This window comes from Pelodiscus sinensis, chromosome 12 (assembly GCF_049634645.1).
Source record: "Pelodiscus sinensis isolate JC-2024 chromosome 12, ASM4963464v1, whole genome shotgun sequence".
In the NCBI taxonomy this organism is placed as follows: Eukaryota; Metazoa; Chordata; order Testudines; family Trionychidae; genus Pelodiscus; species Pelodiscus sinensis.
This window is the reverse complement of record NC_134722.1, coordinates 34,013,113-34,030,712: the sequence shown is the minus strand read 5'-3', so window position 1 is coordinate 34,030,712 and position 17,600 is coordinate 34,013,113. Positions and strand designations below refer to the sequence as shown.

The following is a 17,600-nucleotide window of genomic DNA, read 5'->3' as shown; positions in this document are numbered from 1 at the left end:
ACCTGTGCTACCAGGGGACTCTGCCATAGCCCCACACTGCTGCAGGCTTCTGGAGACTGCTGCAGGACTCTGCCTCCCATCTCGTGCTGCCCCAGCCAGGTCTGCCAACCCTATTGCCCCAGCCAGCTAGCCCTCCTGCCCTTAGGCTCCTGGACTATCTGGTACAGGAGCATCCGAGGCCCTGTTAGACGAGGGATGTTGCTGCACCAGGTAGTGTTGGTTTTTGGAGGTACAACCTGTACAGGTTCAACCTCTCTAGTTCAACACCCTCAGGACCTGATAGTTGTCGAACCATGGAAGGTCAATATTGTCTAGCAGCATTGCCAATACTTCCACTCTTTACGGGACTCGCAGAAGGCTCGTAGAGGTTAAGTAGAGCTAAATAACAGAACACTGGGAGTCAGGCTGTAAACAAACTTTGAGACCACAGGAAACTTGGCCACACCCATGATAAGTGGACATCTGGCTAACTAAAACCATGCTGGGCCTTGGATGTTGCTGGACCAGAGTGTGCTGGACTAGATACATTCAACTTGTACTTCAGTAATTTTTTCTGATGTGTCTGAGACTGTATTTGAGTGATTTCACTTGGGCTGAGTGACCTTGATTTTTTTTTAACATTTCGAAATGTGATTATCTACAATGGTCAATAATAATCTGATTTGTGTTCCAACACTATCTCTGTAAAGCATATGAAATATCTTAGAATATAACTAGCTACATTAAGCAATGTTTCATGCATGATTGACTGCACATCTATTCATCACTTTTCACGGAGGTTTAGAAGTGCTACCACCTATCTGAATTCGAGATACAGAAGTTATTTTAATCGGTGGAACTTTATTCTATTTAATTACATAGTGAATGCTATAAAATTCTTTAATCTGTAACAGTGTGAACTAAACTGGAAATTACTAATCAGCATTAAGCCAAACAATGTAGCCGATGAACAAATTTACAGTAGTACTGCACTTTATGCTTAAATAATTTTGTTAAAATAATCATAAAAGATTTTCCATTTTAGAAAGATTAATTTATGGATCATTAGCATTTTCCTTATCCTATTGATCTGTTCATCAGGAAACAAAGCAAATGTGCAAGAAGGTAGATAAGATTACTGAAGAACCTAGCAGTTTGTAAGTATTACATCAGTAGATTTGAAATAAGGCTGGTATTGGTGGCCTGGAGCATATAATTCAAAATTAGGAGGAAAATGGCTTCCTTTATCTGAAAGTTTGGTTAATTCAAAGAATACAAATTTATAAAAATGAGATTGAACTAATTTTCTTTTTGTTAAAGACAGTACCTTTTATGTTTGAGATACATGTCCTGCAGTAATTCAAACTCTGTAAATAAAACTTTAGATTTTTAGAGATCATGCTAGTTATGCTGTGAATCTCAACTGCATACCACACTGTTTAAGCCATTTGAGATCATGCTGTTTCTTGTTTGCATGTTGCAAATCAGACAGTTCATGGTTTTTTCTTAGATATGTTGATCATAAAAGGAATCTAACAGATTTTCCAGTACTTAGCTGTACTACTTCCTTCTTTCTCTCTTCTTCTTGTCTATGATGTATAATTAATCATAGATTACTTCATTTTGTTTCATTTCATTTACAACATTTATGAGCTTCACTTTGTCGGTATGAAATGCTTGTCCTTTTCTTTCCTTTCCAAAGTGGCGTAATTAGTGTTAGCATCTTTTTTAACAGGCTACATAAAGTTTAGTGGCTGGATTAAATCAAGTCATTAACATAATGTGCTATACAATTTGCCCCTATCTCTTTTCGTTTCCAGTACATCAAAGTGCCACAGAGTGCCAGTGTAATTGGGCCTTGCTAGCTTGTCAGGTTCAGTCAGGCTGATGGCTGCTGCTTTTACTAAAAAGCTTCCAGGCATGATAATTAATAGAGGGAAAAAAAGTCAGGGAAATGTAAAACTTTGGACAGTTCTCTATGAATATTTCATACATTTGAATAATCTGAAGTTAACATTATCAATTTGATGTATAATACGTTGATTAAAAGCCTTGTTTCAGGTCCTCAAAATATACATCAAAACTAGGAATTTGCATTTGCTTTGGCATAGTCTTAAAAAAAAAAACAATTGCCTTTTCTGTTCCATCCCTCCTCCCTTCACCTCCACCTCTGCACTTTATCATTTTCAGTAACGATATAGTTTTCAATTATCACAATAAAATTTACTGCTGTCAGCTTCCACGTTATTTTAAAATGTGCCCGTAAGGCAATCACTGGCAAAAGCAATTTTTACAGTGGTGGTCCCATTTACCTTTAGATAGGTTTACATTTACATGCAGATATTTTAAGGCATTTTTGCACTAATAGTAGTTTAGTGAAAACTGTCATAATCTGTTTCTCTAAATTAAGATCTCATGATATAATTAATTTGGATGTTACCATTAAATAACAAGAACCAGCAATGCCAGGTAGTTGTGGTTCTGGTGTTCAGTAAAATGTGTTGTGAAAGGTTGAACATCCATAATGCACACAATGGAATGTGCATAATAAGAAGCAATAAACACTTTTCAATTTTTAATATGTTCCTTTTGCACTGGCATTGAATAGCATTTATGAATTATGTGCATACACCAAAGGGGAGTATATATTTTTATCATTTCAGAATATGTAATGGCTTCCATTTGTGCATACCGATTCTCTTCCTTGCACATATATTGTATATTGTGTCCCCCATGTATAAGATTTGAAATATTTAATGTGATTGGATAGAACCTGCCCATGTAAAATCTGACTCCTGAACATGCAAATATGAGACTCTGATTTGGAAATGCAGGTTGGGTTGCCAGATGGTTGAAACAAAAATACCAACCCCCTCCGGAAAAAAAAAAAGAGAGAGAAAAAAAATTCTGTTGAAGGGGAAAAAAGGTGGGGGGGAGACCAAAGTTGTTGAGCAAAAAAAAAGGACTCCAAGGGCTTATTAAGCCAAAATAAAAATAAAACAGCATGTCCCTTTTAAGAGTGAGAGCAGGGATAGGAACAGGGGAGCGGTTGAGCACTAAAACCCAGGGGAAGCATTGCTTCCCCTAAGTCTTTTGGCCGGCAGCCATTTTGTGCCGGCAGCCTTGGGGAACCAGGTAAGCATGGGGGCTGGGCGGGGGAGGCCGGGCACTGAGTGTTTGTAGGCTTGCCAGGTGCCCGGCATTTTCGCCTCCTGGCAGGGGAAAAATTCAGAAAATAATGGACATCTCAGGTGTCCGGTATTCTCTGAATTTTTCTGCTGGACAGGAGGTGAAAATACCGGACTGTCCCAAGTGAATACTGGACACCTGGCAACCCTACATGCAGGTGTTACAACCTCAAATGGATGCCTAAGTGTTCATATGTGGAACTGTTTATGCATACATGGAGTAGTGATGCCAGTTTAGCCAAAAATAGATGGAAATTCAACTTGTTTCAGGCTGAGTTGGCTCTTGTTTGTGTTTTGGCCAGTGGGCTTTTTGCATTCAGGACTTCTACAGTGGCTTGTAGCCTCTTGGTTTTTGATTGGCTCCTGGAGTCCGCTCATACCGGTTCCAAACAATCAGAATGAAAGCTTGACTCAGTTGATTTTGCTGCAGTCCAGCTAACCTCTGATTGTGCATCCCCTCCTCTCCCCTGCTGCCTTGATTGTGCATATTAGCAGTGTGAATGTTACTGCTAAGGGACTTAAAAGTTCCAGTTCCAGGAGGAACTAATAGGGGAAGTGGAGGTAGGTGACAACCTGGGAAGCAGTGATCATGAGATGGTAGATTTCAGGATCCTGACCAAAGGAAGAAAAGAGAGTAGTAAAATATACACCTTGGACTTCAAAAAAGCAGATTTTGACTCCCTCCGAGATCTGATGGGCAGAATCCCCTGGGATGTTAACATGAAGGGGAAAGGAGTCTAGGACAGCTGGCAGTATTTTAAAGAAGCCTAATTGAAGGCACAGAAAGAAACCATCCCGACACATAGCAAAAGGGGCAAACATGGTAGGAGACCAGACTGGCTTACAGTGGAAATCCTTGGTGAACTTAAGCACAAAAAGGAAGCTTACAAAGAGTGGAAACTTGGACAAATGACCAGGGAGGAGTTTAAAGGTATAGCTCGAGAATGCCGGGGGGTTATCAGGAAGGCGAAAGCGCAAATGGAATTGCGACTGGCTAAGGATGTGAAGGATAACAAGAAAGGTTTCTACAGGCATGTTAACAAGAAGAAGGTGATCAGAGAGGGTGTGCGGCCCCTAATGGATGAAGGAGGTAACCTAGTGACAGATGATGTGGGGAAAGCTGAAGTACTCAATGCTTTCTTTGCCTCTGTATTCACGGACAAGGTCGGCTCCTGGACTTCTGTGCTAAGTGATGCAAGATGGGATGAAGATGGACAGCCCGTGGTGGGTAAAGAACAGGTTAGGAACTATTTAGAAAAGCTAAACGTACATAAATCCATGGGTCCGGACTCAGTGCATCCGAGGGTACTGAGGGAGTTGGCAAATGTCATTGTGGAGCCTTTGGTTACTATCTTTGAAAAGTTGTGGAGATCGGGAGAAATCCCGGATGACTGGAAAAAGGCAAATGTAGTGCCCATCTTCTAAAAAGGGAAGAAGGATGATCCAGGGAACTATAGGCCGGTCAGTCTTACCTCAGTTTCTGGAAAAATCATGGAAGGGATCCTTAAGGAATCCATATTGAGACACTTGGATGAGAGGAAAGTGATTAGGAATAGTCAGCATGGATTCACAAAGGGCAAGTCGTGCCTGACCAATCTGATTAGCTTCTACGATGAGGTAACTGGCTCGGTGGACATGGGGAAGTCAGTGGATGTTATATACCTTGACTTTAGCAAGGCTTTTGATACGGTCTCCCACAATATTCTTGCCAGCAAGTTAAGGGATTGTGGATTGGATAAATGGACGGTAAGATGGATAGAAAGATGGCTAGAAGGCCGGGCCTAGCGGGTAGTGATCAATAGCTCGATGTCAGGATGGCGGTCGGTTTCTAGCGGAGTGCCCCAAAGTTCGGTTCTAGGACCGGTTTTGTTCAATATCTTTATTAACGATCTGGATGAGGGGATGGATTGCACCCTCAGCAAGTTTGCGGATGACACTAAGCTGGGGGGAGAGGTAGATACGCTTAAGGGCAGAGATAGGGTACAGAATGACTTAGACAAATTGGAGGATTGGGCCACAAGAAATCTGATGAGGTTCAGCAAGGACAAGTGTAGAGTCCTGCACTTAGGACGGAAGAATCCCAAGCATAGTTACAAGTTGGGGACCAACCAGTTAAGTAGTAGTTCTGCAGAAAAGGACCTGGGGGTTACAGTGGATGAGAAACTAGATATGAGTCAACAGTGTGCCCGTAGCCAAGAAGGCTAATGGCATATTAGGTTGCATTAAGAGGAGCATTGCCAGCAGATCCAGAGATGTCGTCATTCCCCTTTATTCGGCTTTGGTGAGGCCGCATCTGGAGTATTGTGTCTAGTTCTGGGCCCCCCACTACAAAAAGGATGTGGACGCATTAGAGAGGGTCCAGCGGAGGACAACCAAAATGATTAGGGGGCTGGAGCATATGACTTATGATGAGAGGCTGAGGGAGTTGGGTCTGTTTAGTCTGCAGAAGCGAAGAGTGAGGGGGGATTTGATAGCAGCCTTCAACTTCCTGAAGGGAGGTTCCAAAGAGGATGGAGAGAGGCTGTTCCCAGTAGTGACAGATGGCAGAACAAGGAGCAATGGTCTCAAGTTGTGGTGGGAGAGGTCCAGGTTGGATATTAGGAAAAACTATTTCACTAGGAGGGTGGTGAAGCACTGGAATGGGTTACCTAGGGAAGTAGTGGAGTCTCCATCCCTAGAGGTGTTTAAGTCTCGGCTTGACAGAGCCCTGGCTGGGTTGATTTAGTTGGAATTGGTCCTGCCTAGAAAAGGGGGCTGGACTTGATGACCTTCTGAGGTCTCTTCCAGTTCTATGAGTCTATGATTCTGTGATTCACTCATCTCCTGAGTCTGAGATTCTGCTCACCCTCCTCCCATTTGACAGGACAGCACCACTCCCCATTTAAAAAAAAAATCTGAAGAGTAGGAGAAAAAGCCCTGAGCCTGGATGCTACACGGGGTGGGAGAGGAGAAGAAAAGATCCTATGAGTGTTACGGGTGCTGTGCAAGATGGGGGAAGATGGTGATGGTCCCATGTTCATGTCCCTGGTGGCAGCAGAGTGTGCAACTACACACATGGACTTGAAAGTTCCAGTCTAGACTGGTTCCTTCCTCCTGTCTGAGCTTCCTTTATGTGCGATGCGGCAGAGCAGCTCCAGGGCACCCCATGGGACAGCACGGGCATGGGGAGACACATAGTGTTAAGGGTAAGAGCTGGCACAAGGAGTATGGGGAGGTGCAGAGCGTGAGGAGGTACTAAGGGCTAAGAGGCAGGCATGGGAGGGTAGAGGGAGATCCAAAGACATGAAGGGTGAGGAGAGGTACTCTGGGCACAGGGTATGGAGAGGCAGGTAGGGTGAAGGATAAAAGGGTACTGGGGGCAGGATAGCTTTCAAGGTGGCGCAGTGAGTGCATGAAATGCACCCCAAGGGAACAGGTCACATAGATTGAGGGTTTTTTAAGGTTACTTATTTTCAGACATATTTTGAAATGGACTTTGTTTTCATTTCTGTTTATTTTGAAAGTCAGGGTTGCTTATTTACAGCATGAAAGTTGGCAACCCTAAAGTGAAGGCTGAGGCCTGAAAATCTGGTGTATTGTTCCATGTCCTCATCTAGTGTAAATTAGTATAGCTCCCTGTGTCGGTGGATCTGTGCTGGGGATGTAAGCGAGTAGTCGACGACTCAGTAAGCCTCATTTCTCTCCCCTCCCTCCCCCGTTCACTTTTTCTGCCTCTGATACAGAGGCAGCAAGGAGAGGAGGGAGCAGGAACTTGTGCTGGGGGGAGCTAGCTTAAAGCTGGTTCTCCCCAGCACTGTCTCCACCTTGCCACCTGTCTCCTCTGCCCCCGCCGTTAGCGGCAGCAGCATGGGGGTGGTGGGAGGCTGCTATGTAGCAGCCTCTGCCTGTGGCGTGCCTTCGGCAGCAGCCTCTGTCCACAGGGGATCTCAGCAGCAATCTGGGACAGGGGCTGTTGGACCCAGCACAAGGTGGGACTGAGCAAGCCTGGCTCAGTCCAGGCTTGTGCAGGATCTGGGAGCTACCCCTGCTGCGACGCTGCATTTTCAATGTAGTAAGAGTCAGGTTGCCTGCATACCCGGCTCTTATTACATTTAAACTGCAGAGCCACAGGGAGGTAGCTCCTGGACCCAGCGTCAGCCAGGACTGAGCAAGCCTTTGCTTATTCACTAATCATGTAGTTGATAAAAATTGTGTCGACTACACTATTAATTAATGAATTACCCATTTCTTAACATCCTTAATTTGTGCTAGTTTACACTAGCTAAAGATCTGGACCATTACAGTCAATGTTCCAGTCATGGCTGCCTTCTGTTGCCCCCTTATCCTTCCATTCCATTCCAGGAACTATGACAGTGTTTGCTTCAGCTGTGACTTCACTGAGGATTGCTAGGTATTCGGTACTTTTTAAAATCTGGCTACTTATGTAGGTGTCTAAATATAGATTTAGGAGTTTGATTTTAGATAACTAATTTTTAAAATCTTGGCTTATGTAAATGTCATGTGAGGCTGGTGCTTGTACTTTGTCTCAGAAAGTCCTTATCTTCTTTCCATGTGTAGTAATAACTCTATTTTGCCAGGATTTGACTTCAACCAGCATGCTCTCATCAAAGTCCAGTTTCAGTCACCTTGGAAAAATAAGAACACCATACTGTCATGCATAGTGAAGGAAGAAATTGAATCCTTCAACCAGTCCCATCTATCCCACTGAAGTTCTGACAGCAAGCCATTGAAATGTCATGGTCAATGTTTTCAAAGGCTGATGATGCATTTAAGGGATCACGAGTTAACCTCTGACCATATTCTGTCATTAAGAGGTCATTGTTATCAGTAAGATCAAAAAAAGAAATAAAGCCAAATTGATAGGATGTAAGAAGTGTGAAGATTCCATGTGGTTAACAACCTTCTTAATGACCTACTCTGATAAAGATTAGATGGACCCCAGTTAAACAGATAAGAAATCAGTGCCCAAAAATTTCTTGAATGCCCCATAGCAAGGAAGGGGAATAAAGTGCACAGCAGTAAAAGGGTGTTAGGTTTCAAGAAGGTGAATGTCAAGAAATTGAAGGGCAATGCATATCAGAATTTTTTAAAAAAAATAATGTTAACTTACTGAACCACTGACAGCTATTTTTGAAAAATTATGGAGAACTGACCAGCTGCCAGAAGATTGAAAATAATTAAATATGGAATTAGCCTTTTAAAAACAAATCAGATTAACAAGTGGTATGTTATTTCTGAATCTTGTAAAATAATGAAATATCCCCCCCTTAATAAAAAACATCACCACTAAGCATCTAAAAACTAATGGACTGTGAATAGTAAGCTGTATGAATTTATGAAGAAATCATCTTTCCAGAATAACGTAATTCTACTAAATAAAGCAGTTAGAAAATAGAAGAGACCCCCGCAATTTGCAGAATTGCTATTCGTGGTTCCATGCATTTTCTGGTCTCTTGGGCTGGCATGGGGGGGCTAGGAGCCACAGGGAACTCACTGCATGCCTCCCAACAGCATGGCTCCCGACAGCTGCCGTGAATTCCCTGAGGCACCCGGCAGCTGCACTGAGTCTCCCGTGGCTCCTGTAGTGAGTTTGGGTTCACCACGGGGAGCGAGGAGCCGCAACTCCCAGTATTCATAAATGTTGCCATTCACAGTTGGTGAACAGGTATGTCATGAAATCTTCCCCTCACAACTAATTCAGATGTCTTGGATAAGAAAATAGTCATGTGAGCTTAAAATAGTTTTTTAACAACAACAGAAGTGGTAGAGGGAGAAATTTTGGCACATTGCTATATTTTTGTTGCTAAAGTATGTTACCGCCCAAAATATGAGTATAGGCTGAGCTGAAATTTGAGAGTTGCTGTTTTCTTATAGGCTAAAAATAATTATTGGGAAACCATTTTTTAAAAAATGACATATAACAGTTACTGTTCTGATCAGCATTGTTTAATTATTCAGTTCTTAATAACATCTGTCTCCAGTTTCTGATCTAATATTGAGCTAGCAAAAAGCCATTTGACTGTTGTCTTGATCTGTAGCACTTCTTGAAAATTTACATTTAAAAAAATAGGGAAAAAATGCAAGATTCTCCTCTATAAGGCTGTAATATGCAAAACAGAATTCTTGATAATGAAATTGACATTACCTAATTTATTTACAATTTATCCCTAGATAAAAAAGCAAAACAATAGAAAACCCATAGTAGGTCCCTTCCATAAGCAAAAAATTGGTAAGAGTGCTGAAATACTGCTAATAGTGTTAGCTCACATGCCTATGTTTGAAACAGTTGAGTATGCTGTGGATATTAGGTTAGTTGCCCATTTCCTTAAGGGGCTGAGAAGGAATTATTCCTCTCACTGCCATATCGGCCAATGAAGGTGGTGTTTTTTTCCTTCCCCATAGCTAGTCTGCAGTAGACTTGGGGGTTCGGTTATAATGTCACAACTTCACACACAAAATTTGTGGAAGATGTTCAGTGTGGGTACTTAATATGGAAGAGATATGGTTATTTAATAAAATGATTCAAAGGGAAGTATCACTTAAGAGTCAAATAAGTGGAAACATCTCTGTCTCATCAGCAGGGAGCCGATTCTCCTCCCTCCTTTTTCTGGCCCCTGTTAAAGGATCTAAGAGATTTGGAGTTCTACATATGGATAGTGGAAAATGGATTCCTCTCCTTCGTGTGCTGTACAATTGTTTGTCAGTTTCTCTTATATATTATAAGTGAATACATTTATGCCCTTATTAAGCCGCATCTATAACTTCCTATCTTTCTTCTGGCATGTGCAGACAATGAGAATGGCCAGAAATGTCCAACCAGGTTACTACCTAAAACTGTTGATTCTGAGAGTGAAATCTTGGCCGTTTGGAGTTTTCCCATTGATTTCACTGGGGTCAGGATTTCACTCTGGTTCTTTAAAGCAACAGTAGAATATAATGTACTAGTTGTTACAGAAGCCATCCCTGCTCAGACAACACAAATTAAATGAAAAAGCCAAGAAATAAATGTTGCTACTCTACACTTCTGATATAGGAGTATTCAGCATATTACTTAAACCTTCCTGAAAGAGAAGTACAGGTTGGACCTCCCTGGTCTGGCACCCTCAGGACCTGACCAGTTCCGAATGAGGGACTTTGCAGGATATGGGGAGAACCCCCTACCACCGGCCTATCAGGATACTGTCTCTGCCTCCAGCTGGCTCTGCTCCGGCCCCAGTGCCACTGGGCATCAGCTCTGCTGCTATAGGGCTTGAATTCCGATATGTTGCCAGTAGACAGCTGGGACTCTCTGGGGATGGAGCTCCCCAGGCACCGTGGCCCTGCTTCTGTTCCACCTGTCTGGGGCTTCCCGGGGACAGGGCTCTGTGACTGCCCCATTTCTGTCCTGCCCGGGGCTTCCCAGAGACTAGGCTCCACCTCACTGGGGGTTCTCAGGACAGGGCTTTGCAGCTGCTGTTGCGTCCACCTGGGACTTCCCTGAGACGGGGCTCCACAGCTGCCCCACTACTGTTGCCCCAGGACAGGGCTCTGCAGAGACAGGGCACATTAGGTCTTGCTGCTGCCTCACCTGTTTGGGGCTCTCCGGGGACAGGGCTCACCGGTCCCATGGTGGGGCTCCCTTCTGCTGGATTCCCTGACTGGTTCGCATTCCTGGGTGTTGGAGCTGCCGGACCACAGATGTTGCTGGACCAGAGAGTCCCAGATTTAAGAGGCTCAACCTGTAGTACGTACACAATCCTAAGTACACTGGGGGAGTTCAGAGAGTCTTCTAAGTCCATTAGCCTCGTGGGGCCAAACCTTCAGCTGGTGACAATTGGTGTATTTCTAGTTGAAGTCAATGAAGCAATGCCGATTTAGAAGTGCTTAGGATTTGCCCTGTGATTTTTTTTTTCCCCTTGAAGCGTAAGAGAACTGAAGCCCAAATCTCCCAATAATATTAAATGGAACTATAATATAAATTTCTATAATTGTATCCAATTATGCTGGAATGAAGTCTGATGAGGATTTTCAACAAAACATAACAAAAATATAACAAAGATCTCTCCAGAGAGACATTAAACTTGATCACAGACTAATGACAATATGGTTTCATTCTTAGGTGTCTACATGTAATAAAGATATTCCTATATACAATTAGAAGCAACATTTAACTGAACTACATGCTAACACTAATACCACACACTAACTAATGTAAGCCAAAATCCTGAAATTAAATGTTTCATTGGTTTAATAACAATCTATCAGTTACACAAATTGTTCTGTCATTACTGCAACAACCCATATAATCCATTGAAACATTTCTTGAATTTTGTTTTATTACATCAACAACAAAACGATAATTTCCATCAAAGGAAAATTATTTGAAGGGAAATAAATGGGCATGATAAATGAGTTATTTTTCACAGTAATTAGGGCTAATAGGTTGGCTGTCAAGAATAAAGAAAAATCTAACATTTAGGGGAAAAGAAAAGTATAAGTATATAATGTCCTGCAGCATAGTACCAAGAACTGTAGTTTAAAACTTTAGTCATAGCTGATATTAGTTGTGACATTTATATTCATTTTTATTTTTTATTAACTGTGTGGTTTTTATACTAGCAGTGAAATATGAAGTAAATATTAGCTGTTGAAGTGTAAACCAATTCATTTATTTTTTTATTTTGTAACAATGAAAATTAATAATTTGCCATCTTAAAAATTAGAAAGCAGTACATAGATTTATAGGTGGATTTTCCTTTCTTCTGTCTGCAAATAGAAACTAATATAAATGTTTTTCCCTGTAGCATATTATTACAAATGCTAACTATGTCAAACAAAATGTTAAGTTATTTAAAAAGACTTGCTAATACAATATATTATATTTGGATTTCACTTGTATGTGTACAAACTAGTTTGACATAACTGTTAAATACTTTTGTGGGGGAGAACCCCTCAAAATATCATTTTAAATGCATCTGCTGATATATCTGTTCAATGCAAAAAAGAAAAGAGTTGTTTCTGGAGTAAAATTAGACAATAGAGCCAATTTCATTTTTTATGCATGTGAATGTAAAGTGCTCGAGGTTATTAGTTGAAACCGAGTAACCTTTCTAGGCTTTCATCTCTTTCTTTTCACATTTGAATATGAAAAGCATATTCAAGTCAAAGACCATCACTTTAATGACATTTGGCAGTCATTTGATTTATTAGGTTTTAGAAAAAAAATTCCTTTAAATATTTCATCATACTATGCTAATCCTAGTAATATTGCCAGCTGAAGCCATGTACCTGTATTAGTGGAGACAGAATGGTGTGGAATTTTCTCTGTCATCCTAGTAAAATTTCCATGAATCTACTGAATAATAAAACAACCTTATTGAAATATTCAGATTTGGGTTTTTAGTTAAAGTGTCTTAGGATACATAATAAAAGAAAATGTCTTTTGAAGGAGGGGGTAAAATTACTTCATCAAATATTGAAGGGGCTTGACAGCAATGAAAATTTTTCTTTATGAAGGGTATCTTTACAATAGGATACTCGTGCTTTTCAATGTGATTAATTATATACTACACTTTTGAAATACATCAGCAACCACCATGATATGGGTGAATTTGCTATTCTTACATTGAAGTCTAGAAAACTGATTTTTCTAAACATGCTTCATTTTTGAATGTTATAATTGTTACTTCACGTGATCTGAATTTAGAACCAGAAGTCTACAAATTCCATATAGGAGAAATAGTCATTAATCAGATAATTAAATTTAATTTAAAAAAGGCAAGAAATCAGATGTGAACTGAGAGTTCTGTTTGCTCTTTGAAGAACAGAATCTCATCCTTTGAATGTTCATCTGTGTAATGTAATTTTGAAATCATAGTGGCTTCTCTTTTTTTGAAATAATGGAGTTGTTCAAAGAAATGTTTGTGACTTTCCCCCCTCCTCCCATAATGTTTAACATTTAAACTCTCCATAGTCAGGTACAGTACATTATATAGTTAACAAAACAAATATATACAAAAGCCTGCCATGATTACAAAAATGGCAAAGGAGTGCAAAGCAACAGTTTCAAATATAAAATATATGAGTGTCATAATTAAGACAAAAATAAAAGTAAAAAGAATTTAGAATTCTTAAATGTACTATCAGAATATCAATTTAAACATTTATTTAACTTAACTAGAGCAGGTGAGTTAAATGTGAAATTCTGTCATCTGTAAGTACCGTATTATTTCATGTGGTATCTTATGTTTTATATCAGCTCCAGTTTGGTAGCAATGCAGTCTTCACTAGGCATATAGTGAACTGATGGGCATCCAGTTGGAAAAGTTTGATCTATAATATTGTTGAGACTTTTGGATGAGTTACTGAAAGATAAATGTATCAGGAGCATAGCCACGGTTGGGCCATGTCCCGACGAGTTTGAATTCATGCCCAACCACCTCCCATCTGTCTACCTGGTACTCCAGCTAGGAAGCAGGGCTGGGGTTTACCCTGCTCCACTCTGTCCAGCAAGCGAGTGGAGTAGAGCACCAGGGCTTACCCTGGGCCTGCTTCACATTGCACTGCAATCAGAGAGTTGGGTTGGGGCTCTAGAGCTTAATCTTGCTGTCCATCGCCACCCATCCAAAGTTGGGGACTACCCAAGTGGGTCTTTCTTACTACACCACCTCTGTATGACTACTGTGGAAGTATTTTCAGACTCAAATATAAAGAGGCATATATTGCAAAGACACTGTTAACTGCAAACACTGGGACACACTCGAGCTATGCCAGGAGGAGGACAGGAGGTATTTGACAGGAGTTCAGTCAGGCCATAACTTTATTATTATTTGATGTCTGGGACTTCCAAATAGGTCTCCTCCCTTTTTCTTTCTCTCCCCACTCCCATTCCCTTCTCCTGTTTATTTTGAGTTTTTATATCCCCAACTCATAACTCCGGTCATCTGAAGAAGTGGGCTGTGCCCACGAAAGCTACCTGTTACCATCTACATGTTTCGTTAGTCTAAAGTGCTACCAGACCATTTGTTGTTTTTTTCTGTAACAGACTAACTCAGCTACCCCCTGAACCTCTTTTTAAGTCATTTTCCAAATATTATCCAGTCACTTGTATACTTCTCCTTTGGAATACCTGCACTGGACCTCCACCTTATGTTAAATAATGACTTGTGAAATATAGGGTACCGCCCTTCGTGCCAGGCAGGAACAAAGTTAAAGGGAAGCTTTGGGCTCAGAACTGCCCCCTTTTAAACTTCATGTTCCTAGAGAATGAGTCAGCAACCACACTGACCCTTTTGCATCAGTTTTCATCGCCCTGTGCTCCCTGACATAAAGCACTGTTCCCTGCATTTGGTCAGCCACCCAAATTACTGCATACACACTTTCCTGCTTAAAGGTGTAGAGCAGTCAATAGAACCTCATTGTATCTCTGTCATCATAAAGGAATCATGTTTTATTGTACCAAACATCCCAGTGATGTAAACGTTTGTTCAAGTTGACATTATAAAAAATATCGTGTGTTTGTGGTTTTTTTGTTTTTAAAACAGTCAGCAGAAAAAATTCGGATTGAGATTATATCGCTGAGTCTCACTGATTCCCGAGTTATAATGGATGAAACAATACAGCAACTGTTCGTAGAATGCAGATTATACAGTTTTCCTGCAGAAGAGACTCCACACTCACTTCCCAAACCCAAAAATGGACAGTGGGTTCACTATAATTATTGTAATGGTAAGTATGATATATTTATGAACAGCCTCATGTCTTCAATTAAACTACAAAAGCTATTTAATAAATTCTGATTCCTTTACTCTCTTGATTACAGTAAGGTTGGTGGATATTCCAGTTGTATCTGCCATTTCTAAAAATTCTTGTAGAAAATAGCACAGAGACCACATAAGAAATAAAGGGGTTAATTTCTGCTGATGCAGATTCTAATAGCTGCTTTCAAATCAATGAAGCTATGGCAATTTACGTCTGCTGAGAGTGTGTCTCTTAAAATGTAAACAATTTAATTTATTGAAAATGTAATTAGCTATAAAATATCAGAGACTAAATTATCTTATTTTGTTACCATATTTTAAATAGGGTTTAATTATCATAGTACAAAAGAGGAAAAGCCACCCATGATGTGATTAATCCATAGAATTCCAATATCTAAACATGTTTTAAGCATGATCTAGTTGTCAAACAGAAAGTTACCCATCTGTGATTAGCATTGTTGTTTACCTCACAATATTTTCTCTCTTTGTGTTCCAATATACTGGTTGGACCTTCTTGGTCTGGCACCTGGGAACCAGTCCCAAACAATTTTTCTGGACCAGAGAAAACCAATTCTAGCTCCTCTGCTAATGGACTCCGGGCTCTTCCGGGGTCCATGAGCAGAGGGCTGCACTCCCCTCCGGGCTCCATGCTGGCACCTACCTCCTCTGGGCTGCACTGCCGGCCCCAGACACTGGTGGGCTCCATGCCCCAGGCTGGACAGCACTGTCAGGGTGGGCTCTGTGCTCACAGCCAGGCTGCTCTGTCGGGTCCGGGTCCAGCCTCAGCCACTGGGCTCCATGCTGCCAGCTTCCTGCCCCAGGGCTGAGTCTATTGCCAGCCCCAACACTTGGCTCCTGGCTTCTCTCCCTGGGGCACTCTGATCCTGCAATCTCCATGGTCCTGTCAGAACATGGGTGTTTCCGGATCAGAGAATCCCAGACCACAGAGGTTCAATTTGTATGATTTGTGACTTGTTCAACATAATTTTTATAGGTAGCATCCACATTACTGTTGTAGTAAAGGCTGCTAATATTTTCATGATGGGACTTTGAATTCTCAGTGACTTAATATTATTTTAATCTTGAAACTTTGTGTACATGCTGAATTTTTTCTACTTAACTACAAAAGTCTATTCATATCTTATTACTCAATTTAAGCTTCAGAAATATGATGTGATCTGAATTTGAGTACTTGAGATCTTCTTTACCTTAACTATATAGGAAGAGGTCAACTAATGTGATAGTTCTGGCAAACTGAGAAGGTATCTAATTTCAGTTTAAAGGTAACTTTTTTTTTAAACCAAAATATATAATCTGTGTATAACTAATATACAATGGCCTTTATTAGCATATATAAGAATGAGTGTTCTTATGTACTATAATCCCTAAAGCACATTGAGGCCCTTAATATACCCGGCCTATGCTATTGTTAGAAGTGCTGATTTAGTAAATTTGAGCTGTTAAACTAAGATATCAAATCAAGAAAGAAATAGACACATTGGGTGAAATCCTGGCCTCCTTTATGTGACTGTCAGGACTCCTTTTGACTTCAGTGGGACCAGGAGCTGAATCACAATGGTGCTTTAGAGATAGGAAAAAACAAATCATTTGGTGACATATATAAAAAGATTATTAACTGTACTGACAATCTGTATTATATTAATCTCACGATTTCTGATAACTTTTGGTGAATGTCAATGTTTGGTATTTTTTCTTAAGATACCAGGTCTGAAGTCATGTGGTTATTGAGAATCTCAGCTTTCACTTAAAACCTTTTTAAAACTTTCTAGTGCTTATGATTAGGGTTGCCAAGTGTTCGGTTTTGAACTGGACAGTCCACTATTTGAGCTTTCTGTTCGGGAAACAAATTGAGAAAATATAAATGAGAAAATATAAATGTCCGGTATTTTCTAAATAAGATGTAATGTAGATTGTGATAGAATGTTAAGTGTGTCCGGTATTTTTGTTAAAACCATCACGCAACCCTACTTATGATTGCAGAACCCTACAAGCCCAGAAACCAGAATTTTTTTTTTTAATCTCATTATTTTTAAGGCCATGTCTTGTACTACAAGATAAGACTGAATGTATTAAGGTTGGCTTTTTAGCACCCCGTTTTGTAAAGTCGAAGGTTCACGTCCCCATTTTGTGCAAGTATTTGGTGAAGTTCAAAGTAGTGTATCCCCAATAGGGTGGCTACCATCAACTTTTTGAGCGATGCACTTGTAGGTAGCTATCCCACAGTTCCTGCACCCCTTTGCATTTTCCAGTGCATGCTGGGACTGAAAGTGTGCAGCAGATGGTTCTGACTACATGCTGTCAGTGTCCCTTGATGCACTTGTTTCCTCCCTCCCTCCTCTCCTGCTTGAAAGTAATGGCAAGCAGTCTCTTGGCACACTTTTTTCCGCTGATTATTCATGCAAGCACAGGCTTGTGGGAGTGCATAGTGATACAGCTGTGGATTGATCAGCAATGGGTGCAAAACTTTTGCATGCACAAGGCCACTTTCAGGAAAGTTTTTTGAATTGCTTTCCCTACCCTGAAGCACAAAGATACGAGAATGAGACCCACTTTGACTGTGGAAGCTTGCAGTGCCAGATAGCCACTGGTCAGTTGGGAATCAATTCAGAGTGGAGAAATCAACAGTGGGAGCCATTGTGATGCAAGCAATCAATACCCATCTGCTGTGGAGAAT

General features: G+C 40.8%; 1 protein-coding gene across 3 annotated transcripts in view; it reads left to right on the top strand.

The window, feature by feature from the left end:
* The window catches only part of RPGRIP1L (RPGRIP1 like), a 171,832-nt gene that overhangs the window by 129,379 nt on the left and 24,853 nt on the right, over positions 1–17,600 (top strand). For all 3 annotated transcript variants that reach the window (XM_075940280.1, XM_075940279.1, XM_075940284.1), the window contains one exon: positions 14,690–14,873. In XM_075940280.1, coding sequence (XP_075796395.1) covers positions 14,690–14,873 — 184 coding nt within the window. The remainder of the gene's footprint in view (positions 1–14,689; positions 14,874–17,600) is intronic.